This window comes from Vipera ursinii, assembly GCF_947247035.1.
Source record: "Vipera ursinii genome assembly, chromosome: Z".
Taxonomy (NCBI): domain Eukaryota; kingdom Metazoa; phylum Chordata; class Lepidosauria; order Squamata; family Viperidae; genus Vipera; species Vipera ursinii.
Window position 1 is genome coordinate 78,276,938 of NC_139517.1, and position 17,181 is coordinate 78,294,118.

A 17,181-nucleotide genomic window follows, 5' to 3' on the forward strand; every position below is an offset into this window, starting at 1 on the left:
TATCAGAGGTTTTTCTCCATTGCTGGAAATGGAGTGAGCGCGGTTTTGGGATGACACGTCTGGCCCGCAGGCCAGCAGTTTGACACCCCTGTTAAATGTTATGGTTTGCCACATTATGTCAAAATTACCAAATTTAATGTATAGAGAATTGAGGAAGCAGCCTAACAGCGCTTATATTTAATTAACTGCAGATTTTTTTCAAAAGACAGCAAAAAATTGGGATTCCATAATATTAGGATCAAGCATCATCCAGCAAAGCTGAATGGTAGATTTCAGATTTTTTTTTCATATAGCATATAATACAAGCTTCATTGTCACTTTAATGCACATGATTCCCATTAAAGAAATCCCAGGGCTGCAGGCCAGTCTGGAAAGTAAATAAAATATTTTGAAAAATCTCTTCTGTATCATTGCCTAAAAAAGTTATATGAATATATCCATGACATCATCAGAAGATAAGCTTGACTGAAGGATATGTTACCTTTTACTTTCCCATATGTTTCTCAGTTGCTGAGAAATCTGGAAGCAGAATGTGATATCACAGTGATTTGCAAAACAGATGGTTGTAATCATAGCCCTAGTTCAGGGGTAGGCAACCTCGGCTCTTTTATGACTCATGGACTTCAACTCCCAGAATTCCTGAGCCAGCATGGCTGGCTCAGGAATTCTGGGAGTTGAAGTCCATGAGTCATAAAAGAGCCGAGGTTGCCTACCCTGGCCCTAGTTGGAACAAGTGAATTTTTGCTATGAATTTCCTTCATGTTAAAAAAAGGCATTATTAGGGTTGTATTGCTCAAAAAGATAAATACTGTACACATGACTTACAGTCAATCATTCAGCAATGATTCAAAGTTATGGCAGCATTGAATGAAAGGAGCACTGAAGTGTCCCCACAGTCAGACAATCAAAATTTGGGTGCTTGGCAACTTCTCCTCCCAACTTATGATTGCAACTGCGTCAATTCCTCCAACCTGCTTATTTCCCCTCCCCCCCAGCTATACTCTTTTGGCTTCTTGCACTGAAAGTGGAAGCACCAAACTCACCTTGAAAAAGTTACTTATGACCACATCCCACTAGTGCTCTACTCACTAATCCTAAAACTGAGGAATTGAAAAAATATTCTGGAAAAAGCAATAACAAAAAGGAGTCAAATTGACTCGAAAGAGTTTTTATTTTTCATCCTTATGGCTCTGAGTGTACTTGAATTCATCCAATTATAGTCAGAGTTCAGTGCGTTATATAAAAAGCAAAGTCAAGACTTTTAGTTTGATCTAATCTCTTGAGAATGACTCTCTCCTTCCAAGTGGAATAGAAATGCTCTTCTTTTCAATAAGAACAAGTATTTTCACCTCCGCTTTACGCACTCCAAAACGGATATCTTGACCAGCTATAAAACGCCACTTCTTTGAAGAAGCTGCACTCAGACCAATCCTATAAAATCTGCTGCCAGAAATCAAGTCCTAGTGGCCATTTTTGCTGCCGCCACCTGGTAAAGCGTGGTGGGTCTTGCACGTATGGCAGTCTTTCTCCACCGCCACTCCCAATCACAGAATTAGGAGCGGAAAGGGGTTATTGCTATTTCAAACTTAACAAAAATTAATGTTAAGTAATTTAGTCCGGTAAGGCTCATTCGTGAGACTTTTCGCTATGTCATGATTCTTTGTGGTGGTTAAATTTTTCTCATGTTTTATAGCCGAATTATCACTAGACACCAATTTGCAGCTCAAAGAGTAAAAACAGCTACTACAAAACCGTGAAGTTACGAAGACGTTAACACAGCAGGAGCTGTCATTCGTGCCTTCTATTGCGCAACAGCAGATGAACGCAAAAGAGAGGTTTTTTTTAATGGTACGCTTTGGGAATCAAAAAGGCATGTCATTATACAATCGGGCACAGAATATGGGCTGGGATGAGTAGCAATACAAGTAAACTGATTGCAGGATAGCTCATATTTCAGGGTGTCATAAAGATTTAGTCCAAACCAATTGCGCCTGCGCCCCTTGGGATGGGTGGGCGGGAAGTTTATAAATTCGAGCAAAGATATATATAGGCTATCACCAGATGGCAGAAGACATGCAGAAAACTGGAGCTCTCGGCGTCCATCTAGTGGTCGTCCACTTATGTGCAGCTTAGATCTGGTACTCCACAAAAAGACGATTCGGTAGAACAGTAATTATATGGTATGAATCCAACTTTAATCGATATTGGCACCTCTTCCTGCAATTCGGGAGAATAAGGGAAATTCCGCGTCTGAGAGAGCAAAATTGTCATTTTAAATGCCTGTGATAAAACGTTGCCCACTAAAACTTAAGCCAAAACCCATAGACGAGTCTTTCTAGTGCCATGGGACTCGATCGATTGCACTTTGGTGTCAGGCATTAAGGCAGGGATCTCTATTCCGCATGCGCCTACACTAAAAAAAAATGTTCCCGAAAGAAAAACAAGTCTTTTCCTTTTCCGGGATGGGGCGGGGCTACGGGGATTGCCCTGACTTCACAGAGGAGGAAGTGGAGACCGAAAATAACTGCCCGGTGTTTGGGCCGCTGAAGCGAGAGGGGAGGACGTCCCTGGGCCGCGCGGCCCCTCTTCTGCCATGGACGGTGCAGCGCAGGAACAAGACGCGGTGAAGTTCGCGCAGGTGGCGGTTCAGAAGGATCAAGAAGGGAAATACCAAGAAGCTGCGTTTTACTACAAGGTGCAAGGCAAGGGGTGGCTGGGTGCCCAAAGGAAAGCCCCGCGCACTTGTGAATGGCACCCGGCATGGAGGGACACGCGCTTAGCCAGTCGGAAGAGCCGTAGAGATGGGTGGTGAGAGGGAATAGGGCGCTATTTGACGAAGCAACTCATATTTGCTCTGCCGCTTACTCTTTGGGCTAGAATTATTTCCCGCAGCTTCATCAGAGCTGGAACCTGTGCGCCTACTGACTGAATTAGCCTTTGGAGATTAAGAACTCGGGGAGTTTATTTTTTTCAGTATCATTATTTGTAGTTCTCTTAAATTGAGATCTTATTGGCTGAGGTTAATCTGAGGAATTAGTGGGGTCTCTTATTCCATTTCCAGTTCTCTTCCCTATCTATTAATTATCTCATTTGTATATGAAGGAACCGGTTAGAGAAAACATGGGAAATCAAACTTCCAAAAAAGCCAACACAGTGCTAGGCTGCATTAACAGAGGGATAGAATCAAGATCACCTGAAGTACTAATACCACTTTACAATGCTTTGGAAAGGCCACACCTGGAATACTGCATCCAGTTTTGGTCTCCACAGTGTAAAAAAGATGTTGAAACTCTAGAAAGGGTACAGAGAAGAGCAACAAAGATGATTGGGGGACTGGAGGCTAAAACATATAGGGAACCGTTGCTGGAATTGGGTATGTGTAGTTTAATGAAGAGAAGGGTGAGGGGGTGACATGATAGCAGTGATCCAATATCTCAGGGGCTGCCATAAAGAAGAGGGAGTCAAGCTATTCTCCAAAGCACCTGAAAGCAGGATAAGAAGCAACGGATGGAAACTAGTCAAGGAGAGAAGCAACCTAGAACTAAGGAGAAACTTCCTGGCAGTTAGAACAATTAACCAGTGGAACAACCTGCCTCCAGAAGTGGTGAATGCTCCAACACTGGAAGTTTTTAAGAGGAGACTGGACAGCCATTTGCCTGAAATGGTATAGGGTTTCCTGCCTGAGCAGGGGGTTGGACTAGATGACCTCCAAGGTCCCTTCCAACTTATTATTATTAAACTTATTCGTGATAATTAAATGAATTGAGTAATTTTAATTCACATTTCAGTCCAGTGATCCTCATTAAATATAATGAGTCTTATACTTTTTATAGGCACATATCTGAACCTTGCAAAATGTGATATATAACAATTTGGCCCCACATTGCAAACAGTGGGATGTAGTTATTTCCATAATGGTTGGAAAATCTAACTGTAACATTGAAAGTTTTGTGCATGAGATGAGATGGTTTTATTTCTTCATTCTACACATTAGAAAGTAATTCTTATATGATTAAAGAACTTAATTTGCTCATTCTGATTACTATTAATTTATCACTTATGGATAACATTAGCTTGTCAGTTTGTAATTAATTTCTACTATTTCCTCCCTGCAATTAATGCCGAAAAACCTGTAGGCTCCATGAAATATTTCCTATATTGGGGAAAGGATGATAGCATTATCCATCTAGAGCAAAATAGATATTAGGGTAGTGTTGTAGAATTACTTGCATCAAATTGATATTTATGGTTAAATAGAGAAGTCTGAATATATTGTTAGAATTGTGCCTGAAAGATCTGAGTATTATATACATCTCATCTTTTTATAGAGCACCATAATTGGTCTGATAAATTTGATGTGAATCTATGTATTAATTTCATAACTTCCCCTTGGAGATTGAGTCAAATCTATATCAAGAAACTATATCAAGAAAGAGAGAATATTTTCTGGCACATGATTTAGCATGATGCTATAGTGAATTTTGCTATAGTGGATCAACTTGTTCTGCAGCCTGCCTGCTCATCAGCCAACACTTGCTTTTGATGTAGCCAATCAATGAGTGTCTAAGGTTATTTTCTAATAATATTTACAATTCTCATTGGCCTCAATATTGAGGCCTGAGGTTAAGCCACACAACCCCCACTTCAATTTTCAGAAGGACCAGAGTAGATTCCCTTGGCATAGTAGCAGCAGCAGTCTCTATAATAGATCTTATTCTGTTCTTTACAGAAAAATGTTTACCTCATTAGGGCTTAACATTGGTGGTTCTGGAATGGATATATGGTAGTATTCCCCCCCCCCCCCCGCAAGATACTATTGCTCTAGTCTGGAAGATATAGTAATTTTACAGTGGATGTTCTGTGCTTTTGTCTGTACCATAGTTGGTATTCTGAAATAATATCGTCCTTAGTATTGGTACAGCCTGCTCAAAGAAGTAGCATGTGCTCTTCCTGTTACCATATAATTCCTCAGAAATTTCTAAAATATTTGTGAAACTTTATTCAGTCATGCTGACTGTGAAGAAACTCTGGGACTAATTAAGATTTACCTTACTTTTGTAAGGTAAATAAGTATTTTTAAAAGAGAAAAAAATGATCACATCATGTTCTACTATGTACTCAAAGTACTGGTTAAGTTCTATGGATAAAAGTTCACATGGATTTTTTTTATTGTTTATTTTTTGCTTGTTTTTTTTTCTTTTTGCATCTCCTGACAATTTTTAAATGCCTTCCCAATTCTAATTTTGAATAACAGGCACAGGGGGAAAGTGCTCAGTAATTGCATATTGTTCCATTGGAGCTGAATAAATCGTATAATTTCCTAGATACATTATAAAACTTGTTTGTATGGGGTAACCAAATTGTCTAGATGACCAAAATTATATAGGCAAAGCAATGAGAATTCTGATCTTGTACTGTCAGCATCATAAAGGCCTCAGAATGGCTGGCAAATCAAGCATCCAGAGGACAGTCATTCAAATATATGATTCCTAAAGATAAAAAATATTGTGAAAATTAATCCCTGTCCTATATGGTTATGTTATGTGTAATGGAGTCATAATGAATTATTGTTTTGTCTCCTTATTCCATGTATGTAGTCTTTACAGCTAATATTTCTATATAAGCTAATTATTTGCAGGAAAAATCGCACCTTATTTTATAAAGCATAGATATTTTGTGTGTTCAGAAATTATAATCAAACTTTTTAAAATATCTTAAGATCATATCCATATGTCTGCTTTGGCTTCTCTGCAATTATTTGAATTTGGGAATATCCCAAACCACTTATCTAATAGGGCAGTGAGGTATGTGCTTTAAAAATTATTTGCAGTACTTTAAACCTGAGTGAGCACAAGTACATACCTTCTACAACTAGATAAGTCAACCCAACATGTCTTAATGCAGTAGCATCCTGTTTGGGTTCATGCATGCTTAAGCCTGAACCAAGATAGTTTCTTTAACAAGGCTGCAACCTCGTCACTATTCCATCCTAAGGGCATATCTAAAGTCTGTTTTTAGATATTTAAAGGGACCCACATGAAGCTTTAAACTATATGCCAAAGCCCTTATAAATTAATTTTTTTTAAAAAATGAACATTTTGGCTGTGATCTCTGAGGTCATTGACTTGACTACCCTCAAGACTTGTTTTTTTAAAAAAAAAACAACTAGTTTTATCCATAACTGTAAAAGCAGTTATGCATATGCATACAAATTTTGGGAATCCTTTGGAAATTTCTAAAATTTAATAAATCCTTTGAAAACCACTTGCCACATCTATTTATACTGATATATCATTAAAGCTATTAGAAAATTTCATACTTTGGTTATGTTTTCTTTCCTCAGGAAGCTGCACAAGCCTTGATTTATGCTGCAATGGCAGGATCAACCTTAGAAAATATTCCAGGGAAAATAAGTGAATATTTGGAAAGAGTTCAAGCTTTATATGCTGCAGGTAAATAATAAAAATCTTTCTTGTTTTCATTGTCATTCTACTCAATAGTCTAATAGAGCAGGGCTTTTCAATCGTACACATATCACCGGTGGTACATTGGCACCTGGCAGGTGGTAGCGACCTTGTCTAGCCTAGGCAAGTGTAGCGGGGGAGGGAATGAGCTAAAACAGCGCAGCACAGGACTTGCTGTGGTAGTCATCAGAAGCTGCAGGGTTGCTGGGACAAGGCAAAGGTCCCAGGATCGGCACTTCTGGCATACCCGGAATAGAAACGAGGAGGCAGAGACAGGAGAAGATATAAAAGGAGACAGTTTGGGCAGGAGAGGGAGAGAAAAAAAGGCACATCCTTGGGAAGAGGAGTCAGCTGGGCCTGCACCGAAGAGAAAAGGAGGAGGGTGGAGGAGGGGAGAGAAAGGAGAGGATTAAAAAACAGGCCAGCCGGGAGCCAATCTGAACTTTGTGACAGCCATCCATGCTGGGCACGTACACAAGTGGCAGCGAAAAACAAGGAAGAAACCCAGCTGGGGAGGGATCACCCTGCACGAGGAATGAAGAAAGACAGCATTGGCTGGAGGTGACCAGCAATTGGCAGGTGACCATTTTGCCCTGTAGGCTGACCGCATTCTGAGCGCTTCCCTTTCACTCGGGATGTCAGGCCACATGCACTCGCCACCTCCTGTGTATGCACCCAGGTTCAGCTTCTCGCCAGCTCCAGCGCAGCCTCTCCACGGTGAAGAGAGTGCGCCACTGCCTGCTGAAACCAGGCAGGCTGGGGGCTGTGCAACATCACGCAGGTAATGTGGACTCTCCCCCGGAGCCTACAGAGCCGGGTGTGTGAAGTGAACAAGGGCCATTTGCTGGTCTCCTTCAGGGGATGGTGCCTTTCTTCATTCCTCGTGGAGGGTGGCACCTCCCCAGCTGTGTTTCTTACTGTTTTTCTCCCTCATCGCAAATATCCTGCCACTCTGCTCTTAAGGCTATGTGGGTTTTGTCCAGGAATTTACACTGGCCTTTCAAGCCATGGACACTGGCCATGCTGGCAACCTCTCCCCCTCCCCTTGTCCCTTCCTGGGCATGGAGGGAGGAAGGAAGGACATGGTAATGAGAAGCAGAGAGGCAGGGAATAAGGGAGGGAAACAGGAAGGAAGGAAGGAAGGAAGGAAGGAAGGAGATGGGAATGAGAAGCAGGGAGAGAGGGAGGGAAACAGGAAGGAAAGGAAGGAGATTGGAATGGGAAAGGGAAGGAGGGAGGGAAACAGGAAGGAAAGGAAGGAAGAAGATGGGAATGAGAAAGGGAGGCAGGGAAACAGGAAGGAAGGAGATGGGAATGAGAAGCAGAGAGGCAGGGAATAAGGGAGGGAAACAGGAAGGAAGGAAGGAAGGAAGGAAGGAGATGGGAATGAGAAGCAGGGAGAGAGGGAGGGAAACAGGAAGGAAAGTAAGGAGATTGGAATGGGAAAGGGAAGGAGGGAGGGAAACAGGAAGGAAAGGAAGGAAGAAGATGGGAATGAGAAAGGGAGGCAGGGAAACAGGAAGGAAGGAGATGGAAATGAGAAGCAGGGAAGGAAGGAGGAGGAAAAAAGGAAAGAGATTGGAATGAGAGGGAAGGTCTGAGGGAAGTCCTGCCAGAGCACTTGGCCACCATCAGCCCTGCTGCCCTTTTGCCATCCCCTGGCACCTTCCTCCTGGCCTATTCTGGTGATCTACCATCCTATCGCTAAGGATGCTTTTGCTACAAAGTCGGGTCTCCTCGCATGGAGAGGGAGTGGGCTTCCCTCTGACCCATGAACTTTGCACTCCTGCACCCACCATGAGCAGCCTGGCCAAGGAGAGCGAGCACAGCAGCAGCAACCTCAAGGAGGAGGTAAGTGCAGCCAGGCGCCCCCTCGGGGAAGTGCGGCTGGACTGGATTGGGCTGCAAGGTCCTAGTGCCGCGGGAGCTCGAGGGCTGGGCTGGATGCTTGCCCTCCGCTGCTCAGGGCTCCGGGCAGCTCACGCCAGCATCCGAGAGTCCCCTGCATGGCCCAAGAGAGAAAGCAATGCTCCTCCAGTGGACCTTACTCTGGTGTCCACCCCCCTCCACCGGAGACACCCACATCCCTGCCCGGCTCCCCCCACAGACACCCCCGACCTGAGTGATGTTGAACTGGCCACGCCTCCCCCGGCCATTGACTTTGCTTGTCAGAAGGTTGCAAAAGGGGATCACATGACCCTGGGACACTGTGACCATCATAAATACGAATCAGTTGCCAAGCATCCGAATGTAAATCACCCTGGGGATATTGCAACAGTCATAAGTGTGAAAAATGGTCATAAGTCACTTGTTTCAATGCTGTTGTAACTTCAACCAGTCACCAAGCAAACTGTTGTAAGTGAAGGATTACCTGTACTTTATCACTTTTTTCCTTTTTTTTGGTCAAGTTTTTGACACCTTGCTAGGAAATTAGGTAAAGGTAAAGGTTCCCCCGCACATGCGTGCTAGTTGTTTCCGACTCTAGGGGCTGGTGCTCATCTCCCTTTCAAAGCCAAAGAGCCAGCGGTTGTCCAAGGATGTCTCTGTGGTCATGTGGCCGGCAAGACTAGACGCCAAAGGCGCAGGTGGTATAATTAGTGAAAAGATTGAAAAGCCCTGTAATAGAGCATCATTCCCCAAATCCAGAACCACATCTCTTCATGCAGGAAGTGAATATTTTTCATGGACTTATGAAATTTACAGAGCGGGCTTCCACTTTTTCCTATCTGTAGATATAGGAACAAAAATATTCCATTATTTCTCTTCAACTGAGGTAGTTATACTTTTTGAAGTTTGTCCAATCTCTTTGTTTTTGAGAACTCAGTTTAAATTGTTCTTGTATGTGGTTGACCATAAATACATAGCAGTTTTCATACGTGAATACCAAGTTGCTAATGAATATTATTTTTGTTTATCGTTTAGCTATTGTCAGTAAGATTTATATCCAGCCTTTTATGCGGATATTGCAACTCTAATAAGAGAAGTTCATTAGTTACTAAATAAGGCAGGCTAATAATTTTCTTCCTAATTTAGTTCAGTTGCAGAAAGTTGATCCATTGAAATCAAAGCAGCAGCTGGACTTGGAGCGTGCCCACTTCCTGGTCACCCAAGCTTTTGATGAAGATGAAAAAGGCAACAAAGAGGAAGCCGTAGAGCTGTACACTGAAGCTGTGGAGCTCTGTTTGAAAACAGTACGTTAAGCTACCACTTAACTTGGTGGATTTATGTTATGGTAAGAAATCCTACCCTTTATTCAGGTGACCCTTCAGGCAGATGTGTGCATACATCCATGTTTTCTTCATTGTTTTAGAAACTTGAATATATGACCATGGAAGACAGTAAAGAAAATCCCTTTTTTATGGTGGGAAATTTCAGTAAAATAAATAACCAACCAGTATTTTGGATCAGGTTAGCCCTTTGAATTGCTTTCTAATTTTTATAGTAGAAAATATGATGTATGCACACATCCCAGGATAAAAAAGTGGTACCTGTATTTATATTCAGGAAGGGTTTTCCTGATTTGGAATATTGTTGGGAATTACTTGTCCTGAACCTTTGTTTCAGATTTTTTATTTATTTTATTTTTGTTTGTTTATTAAACTTGTTTGCTGCCCTTCTCGCCACAATGTTATTTTAACATTTTTCAAATTAAAAGGACACTCTAGATCAGGGGTAGGCAACCTCGGCTCTTTTATGACTCATGGACTTCAACTCCCAGAATTCCTGAGACAGCTGACTCAGGAATTCTGGGAGTTGAAGTCCATGAGTCATAAGAGAGCTGAGGTTGCCTACCCCTGCTCTAGACCAATTTTAGGTACTTTGTCAAGCAAATGTGTAGCCTCCTGTTGATAGGGCGTGCAACTTAGGCGTTTTCCTGGACGCACAACTCAGTTTAGAAGATCATGTTGGAGTCATGGCCAGGGGGGCATTTGCACAGGTTCACCTGGTGCGCCAGTTGCGACCCTATCTGGACTGAGATGCTTTACGTACGGTCACTCATGTGCTCGTCACCTCCCGGGTAGATTACTGCAATGCTCTCTACATGGGGCTGCCCTTGAAGACCACCCAGGGGCTTCAGCTGGTGCAGAATGTGGCCGCACAGGTTGTGATGGGAGCATCCCGATGCTCCCATATTACACCTCTCCTGCGTGAGCTGCATTGGCTACCGGTTGCCCTCCGGGTGAGATTCAAGGTGCTGGTTCTTACCTATAAAGCCCTACATGGCTTAGGCCCAGGATATTTGCAGGACTGTCTGCTGCCAGAAACGTTTTCCCATTGCCCTGTGCGCTCACACAGAGAGGGCCTCATCAGGGTGCTGTTGGCCAGACAGTGTCAGCTGGTGACCCCCAGGGGGAGGGGCTTCTCTGTCGGGGCACCTGCTTGGTGGAATCAACTCCCCCGGGAGCTCCGGATGGCCCCAGACCTTTGGTCCTTTCGCCGTGACCTTAAGACATATCTTTTCCAACAGGCCGACCTGGATTGATGATAATGGGGTTTTAATTATAGTTTTAAATGTTTTTATTGGTTTTAGTGGGACTTTGACATAATTTAATTCTTTTTTAATATTTGTATTCATTTGTATTTTATTGTTGTTAGCCGCCCTGAGTCCTTCGGGAGATAGGGCGGCATACAAGTCTCATTATAAATAAATAAATACATACATACATATATACATACATACATACATACATGTTGTTGTTGTTAGTTGCGAAGTCGTGTCTGACCCATCGCGACCCTATGGACAATGTTCCTCCAGGCCTTCCTGTCCTCTGCCATCTTCTGGAGTCCATTTAAGCTCACGCCTACTGCTTCAGTGACTCCATCCAGCCACCTCATTCTCTGTCGTCCCCTTCTTCTATTGCCCTCAATCTTTCCCAGCATTAGGCTCTTCTCCAGTGAGTCCTTCCTTCTCATTAGATGGCCAAAGTATTTGAGTTTTAGCTTCAGGATCTGGCCTTCTAAAGAGCAGTCAGGGTTGATCTCCTCTAGGACTGACCGGTTTAATCGCCTTGCAGTCCAAGGGACTCACAGGAGTCTTCTCCAGCACCAGAGTTCAAAGGCTTCAATTCTTTGGCGCTCAGCCTTTCTTATGGTCCAGCTTTCACTGCCATACATTGCAACTGGGAAGACCATAGCCTTGACTATACGCACTTTTGTTGACAGGGTGATATCTCTGCTTTTTAGTGTGCTGTCTAGATTTGACATGGCTTTCCTCCCCAGGAGCAAGCGTCTTTTAATTTCTTGACTACAGTCCCCATCTGCAGTGATCTTGGAGCCCAGGAAAATAAAATCTGTCACTACCTCCATTTCTTCCCCATCTATTTGCCAGGAATTGAGAGGGCCAGATGCCATGATCTTGGTTTTCTTAATGTTTAGTTTCAACCCAAGTTTTGCACTCTCCTTCTTCACGCGCATCAAGAGGTTCTTTAGTTCCTCTTCACTTTCTGCCATTAGAGTGGTATCATCTGTATATCTTAGGTTGTTGATGTTTCTTCCGGCAATCTTAATTCCAACTTTTGATTCATCTAGCCCTGCCTTTCTCATGATGTGCTCTGCATATAAGTTAAATAGGCAAGGCGACAGTATACAGCCTTGCCGGACTCCTTTCCCAATTTTGAACCAATCAGTGGTTCCGTGTCCAGTTCTCACTGTTGCTTCTTGGCCTGCATATAGGTTTCTCAAGAGACAAATAAGATGGTCTGGTATGCCCATCTCTTTAAGGACTTGCCAGAGTTTGTTATGATCCACACAATCAAAGGCTTTAGCATAGTCAATGAAGCAGAAGTAGATGTTTTTCTGGAACTCTCTAGCTTTCTCCATGATCCAGCGTATGTTAGCAATTTGATCTCTAGTTCCTCTGCCTCTTCGAAATCCTGCCTGTACTTCTAGTAGTTCTCGATCCACATACTGCTGGAGTCTAGCTTGTAGAATTTTAAGCATAACTTTACTAGCATGAGAAATGAGTGCAACGGTGCGATAGTTTGAACATTCTTTGGCACTGCCTTTCTTTGGAATTGGAATGTAAACTGATCTTTTCCAATCCTGTGGCCACTGTTGAGTTTTCCAAATTTGCTGGCAAATTGAGTGTAGCACTTTTACTGCATCGTCTTTTAAGATTTTGAATAGCTCAGCTGGAATACTGTCACCTCCACTAGCTTTGTTGTTGCTCAGCTTTTCTAAGGCCCACTTCACTTCACATTCTAGGATGTCTGGCTTGAGGTCAGTGACCACCTCATTGTGATTATCAGGGACGTTAAGCTCATTCTTGTATAGTTCTTCTGTGTAATTTTGCCACCTCTTCTTAATCTCTTCTGCCTCTGTTAGGTCCCTGCCATTTTGGTCCTTTATCATGCCCATTTTTGCATGAAACGTTCCCTTCATCTCTCCAATTTTCTTGAAAAGATCTCTGGTCCTCCCTATTCTATTGTTTTTTTCTATTTCTTTCCATTGTTCATTTAAGAAGGCATTCTTATCTCTTCTAGCTATTCTTTGGAATTCTGCATTTAATTGGGCATATCTTTCTTTTTCTCCCTTGCCTTTCGCTTCCCTCCTTTCCTCAGCTATTTGCAGAGCTTCCTCAGACAGCCATTTTGCTTTCTTGCATTTCTTTTTCTTTGGGATGGTTTTGGTTGCTACCTCTTGTACAATGTTGCGAACCTCTGTCCATAGTTCTTCAGGCACTCTGTCTATCAGATCTAATTCCTTAAATCTATTTGTCACCTCTACTGTATATTGAACAGGGATATGATTTAATTCATACCTGACTGGCCTAGCACTTTTCCCTACTTTCTTTAATTTAAGCCTAAACTTTGCAACAAGAAGCTCATGGTCTGAGCCACAGTCAGCTCCTGGTCTTGTTTTTCCTGACTGTATAGAGCTTCTCCATCTTTGGCTGCAGAGCATATAGTCAATCTGATTTCTGTGTTGACCGTCTGGTGATGTCCATGTGTAAAGCCGTCTCTTGGGTTGTTGGAAAAGAGTGTTTGCTATGACCATCGTATTCTCTTGACAAAATTCTATCAGCCTGTGCCCTGCTTCATTTTGTACTCCAAGGCCAAACTTGCCTGTTATTCCAGTTATCTTTTGGCTTCCTACTTTAGCATTCCAATCTCCCATGATGATAAGGACATCATTTTTGGGTGTTAGTTCTATAAGGTGCTGTAGGGCTTCATAGAACCAGTCAATTTCATCCTCTTCAGCACTGCTGGTTGGGGCATAGCCTTGGACTACTGTGATATTGAATGGTTTGCCTTGGATTCGAACTGAGATCATTCTGTCATTTTGAGGGTTGTATCCCATTATTGCTTTTCCTACTTTTTTATTGACTATGAAGGCTACTCCATTTCTTCTGAGGGACTCTTGCCCGCAGTAGTATACCTGATGGTCATCTGAATTAAATTCACCCATTCCTGTCCATTTTAGTTCGCTGATACCTAAGATGTCGATGTTTAGTCTTCTCATCTCTTGTTTGACCACGTCAGCTTTCCTTGATTCATGGATCTTACATTCCAGGTTCCTATGGAGAAAGAATCTTTACAGCATCGGACTTTCCTTTCACCACCAGACATATCCACAGCTGAGCGTTCTTTCGGCTTTGGCCCAGTCGCTTCATTCTTTCTGGCGCTACTAGTACTAGCCCTCTGCTCTTCCCCAGTAGCATATTGGACGCCTTCCGACCTGAGGGGCTCATCTTCCAGCGTCATATCGTTTTGCCTTTTGGTACTGTCCATAGGGTTTTCATGGCAAAGATACTGGAGTGGTTTGCCATTTCCTTCTCCAGTGGATCACGTTTTGTCAGAACTCTCTGCTATGACCTTTCCGTCTTGGGTGGCCCTGCACGGCATAGCTCATAGCTTCATTGAATTACGCAAGCCCCTTCGCCACGACAAGGGGACAAGGCAGTAATCCATGAAGGGGTTACATACATACATACATACATACATACAGTAGCCTTGGTGGAGCAGTGGGCTAATGCCTCCTTAAGTAACACCAGCTGCCTGCAATTAGTGCAGGTTCACATCCCACCAGGCTCAAGGTTGACTCACCCTTCCATCCTTCCGAGGTAGGTCAAATGAGGACCCAGATTGTTGGGGGCAATAAGCTGACTTTGTAATAATGCCACTTGGGGGGGGGCGAAAGCCCTAATAAGCAGGCATATACATAGAATGAAGGCTATTGCTAGCACATTGATTGTGCTTAGATTGTAAGACACCCTGAGTCTTCGGAGAAGGGCGGGATATAAATGGGATTTAAAAAAATCATACTTTTACTGAAATAGAAACAAAAGATTTTAGTGTTAGTGAGTTCCCTTTCCCTGAATATCTGTGATTTCTACTCCTGATCCAGAAAGTTAAATGTTAAAAGGGGGGGGGGGGGAGTTTCAGTAGTTGTTGAAATCAGTGAAACTTTGCTATTGTTATAATAAATTTGCTCCAGTGATTTCAGTGAAACTATGACCAGATAAGTTTATATCACAACCTTGTAGTAAATTTGAATTGATAAAAACCTACTCCCAATAACTTCACTGTTTCATGTCTGAAGCAAAAAAAAGAAGCTTCAGAGCACCCAGGAGCATTCACATAGCACCTACCTATAACTCCCAAACAGCTCTTTTCCTTGAATTAGGTCGCGATTGTGGAAGATTGTTGGCTGGTTCTGAGAAAAGCATAGCAGAACTGTATGCATTTGGTTTGTAACCTCAGTCCAGTGTTACTACTGTGACTGTTGCAGGTACCACTTTTTTATGCTATTCTAGTGAGTCTTGTAGGCAAAACGTCTTAGAGGAAGAGTTCACAATCATGATGTAACTCCACCAAGTATAACTCCTCTCCCCTCTCCTCCTTTTCTCCCCTTTCTTAAAAGAAACATTGCATTTTGAGTAAAATTGAATTTAGTTTTGCTTTATTTCCTTGAATTTTTGAAATCTCTCTGTTTCAACTGCTGGCATTAACATCAATACATATGCTTTGTTCATTAATTAAAGCTGGACTTATTACTGATGAAATCATTTTTCCTTTTACATGTCTACAATAATTATATGGTCAAGGATTGGAGGACTGCATAACTGTCTAGATCTCATTGAGAATTATAGTTACTTACGTTGGATTTACATTCCAATTCCAAAGAAAGGCAGGGGCCAAAGAATGTTCAAACTATCGCACCATTGCACTCATTTCTCATGTTAGTAAAGTTATGCTTAAAATCCTAGAAGCTAGACTTCAGCAGTATGTGGATCGAGAACTACCAGAAGTACAGGCAGGATTTCGAAGAGGCAGAGGAACAAGAGATCAAATTGCTAACATACGCTGGATCATGGAGAAAGCTAGAGAGTTCCAGAAAAACATCTACTTCTGCTTCATTGACTATGCTAAAGCCTTTGATTGTTTGGATCAAAGAGATGGGCATACCAGACCATCTTATTTGTCTCTTGAGAAACCTATATGCAGGCCAAGAAGCAACAGTGAGAACTGGACACGGAACCACTGATTGGTTCAAAATTGGGAAAGGAATCCGGCAAGGCTGTATACTGTCGCCTTGCCTATTTAACTTATATGCAAAGCACATCATGAGAAAGGCAGGGCTAGATGAATCAAAAGTTGGAATTAAGATTGCCGGAAGAAACATCAACAACCTAAGATATACAGATGATACCACTCTAATGGCAGAAAGTGAAGAGGAACTAAAGAACCTCTTGATGCGCGTGAAGAAGGAGAGTGCAAAACTTGGGTTGAAACTAAACATTAAGAAAACCAAGATCATGGCATCCAGCCCTCTCAATTCCTGGCAAATAGATGGGGAAGAAATGGAGGTAGTGACAGATTTTATTTTCCTGGGCTCCAAGTTCACTGCAGATGGGGACTGTAGCCAAGAAATTAAAAGACGCTCCTTGGGAGGAAAGCCATGTCAAATCTAAACAGCACACTAAAAAGCAGAGACATACTTGTTCTGGATAAACTCAATCCATTTTCTCCATTCCATAATAAGTATAGGGTTAAGAAGTTTTATGTAGCATTTGAATAAGTCTTCTTTCGTTTTTTTTTCTCTTTTCTTATTTTAGTTTCTTTTTATACATATTCAATATTACTAAGGCTTGTTTATCCTATATAAGCTAGAGAGTGATGGATTTTAGACTTTATAGTTGTTAGTATATGATTGTTTATGATTGTTTTTTATATATATACCTTGTATTTAGCTCTGGGAAGTCGGGGGGGAGGGGGGAGAGGGGGGGAGGAGGGAGGGGGAAGGGGGGATTTTTAAAGGAAAATTGTATTTTAAAACTTTTCAATTAAAAAAAAAAAGCAGAGACATCACCCTGTCAACAAAAGTGCGTATAGTCAAGGCTATGGTCTTCCCAGTTGCAATGTATGGCTGTGAAAGCTGGACCATAAGAAAGGCTGAGCGCCAAAGTATTGAAGCCTTTGAACTCTGGTGCTGGAGAAGACTCCTGTGAGTCCCTTGGACTGCAAGGCGATCAAACCGGTCAGTCCTAGAGGAGATCAACCCTGACTGCTCTTTAGAAGGCCAGATCCTGAAGCTAAAACTCAAATACTTTGGCCATCTAATGAGAAGGAAGGACTCACTGGAGAAGAGCCTAATACTGGGAAAGATTGAGGGCAATAGAAGAAGGGGACGACAGAGAATGAGGTGGCTGGATGGAGTCACTGAAGCAGTAGGTGTGAGCTTGAATGGACTCCAGAAGATGGTAGAAGACAGGAAG

General features: G+C 42.4%; 1 protein-coding gene across 4 annotated transcripts in view; it reads left to right on the top strand.

The window, feature by feature from the left end:
* The first annotated feature begins 2,476 nt into the window (after window positions 1–2,476).
* The window catches only part of CAPN7 (calpain 7), a 34,012-nt gene continuing 19,307 nt past the window's right edge, over window positions 2,477–17,181 (top strand). For 3 of the 4 annotated variants that reach the window (XR_014494162.1, XM_083376941.1, XM_083376942.1), the window contains exons 1-3: window positions 2,477–2,695; window positions 6,344–6,452; window positions 9,498–9,655. Coding sequence is in view for 3 of the 4 variants with exons in the window: in XM_083376941.1 (XP_083233067.1) it covers window positions 2,594–2,695; window positions 6,344–6,452; window positions 9,498–9,655 (369 nt within the window). In the remaining variant the exon portion in view is untranslated. Of the gene's footprint in view, window positions 2,696–6,343; window positions 6,453–9,497; window positions 9,697–17,181 lie in introns of those variants that run through there. The other variant, XM_083376943.1, reaches the window with a different exon arrangement.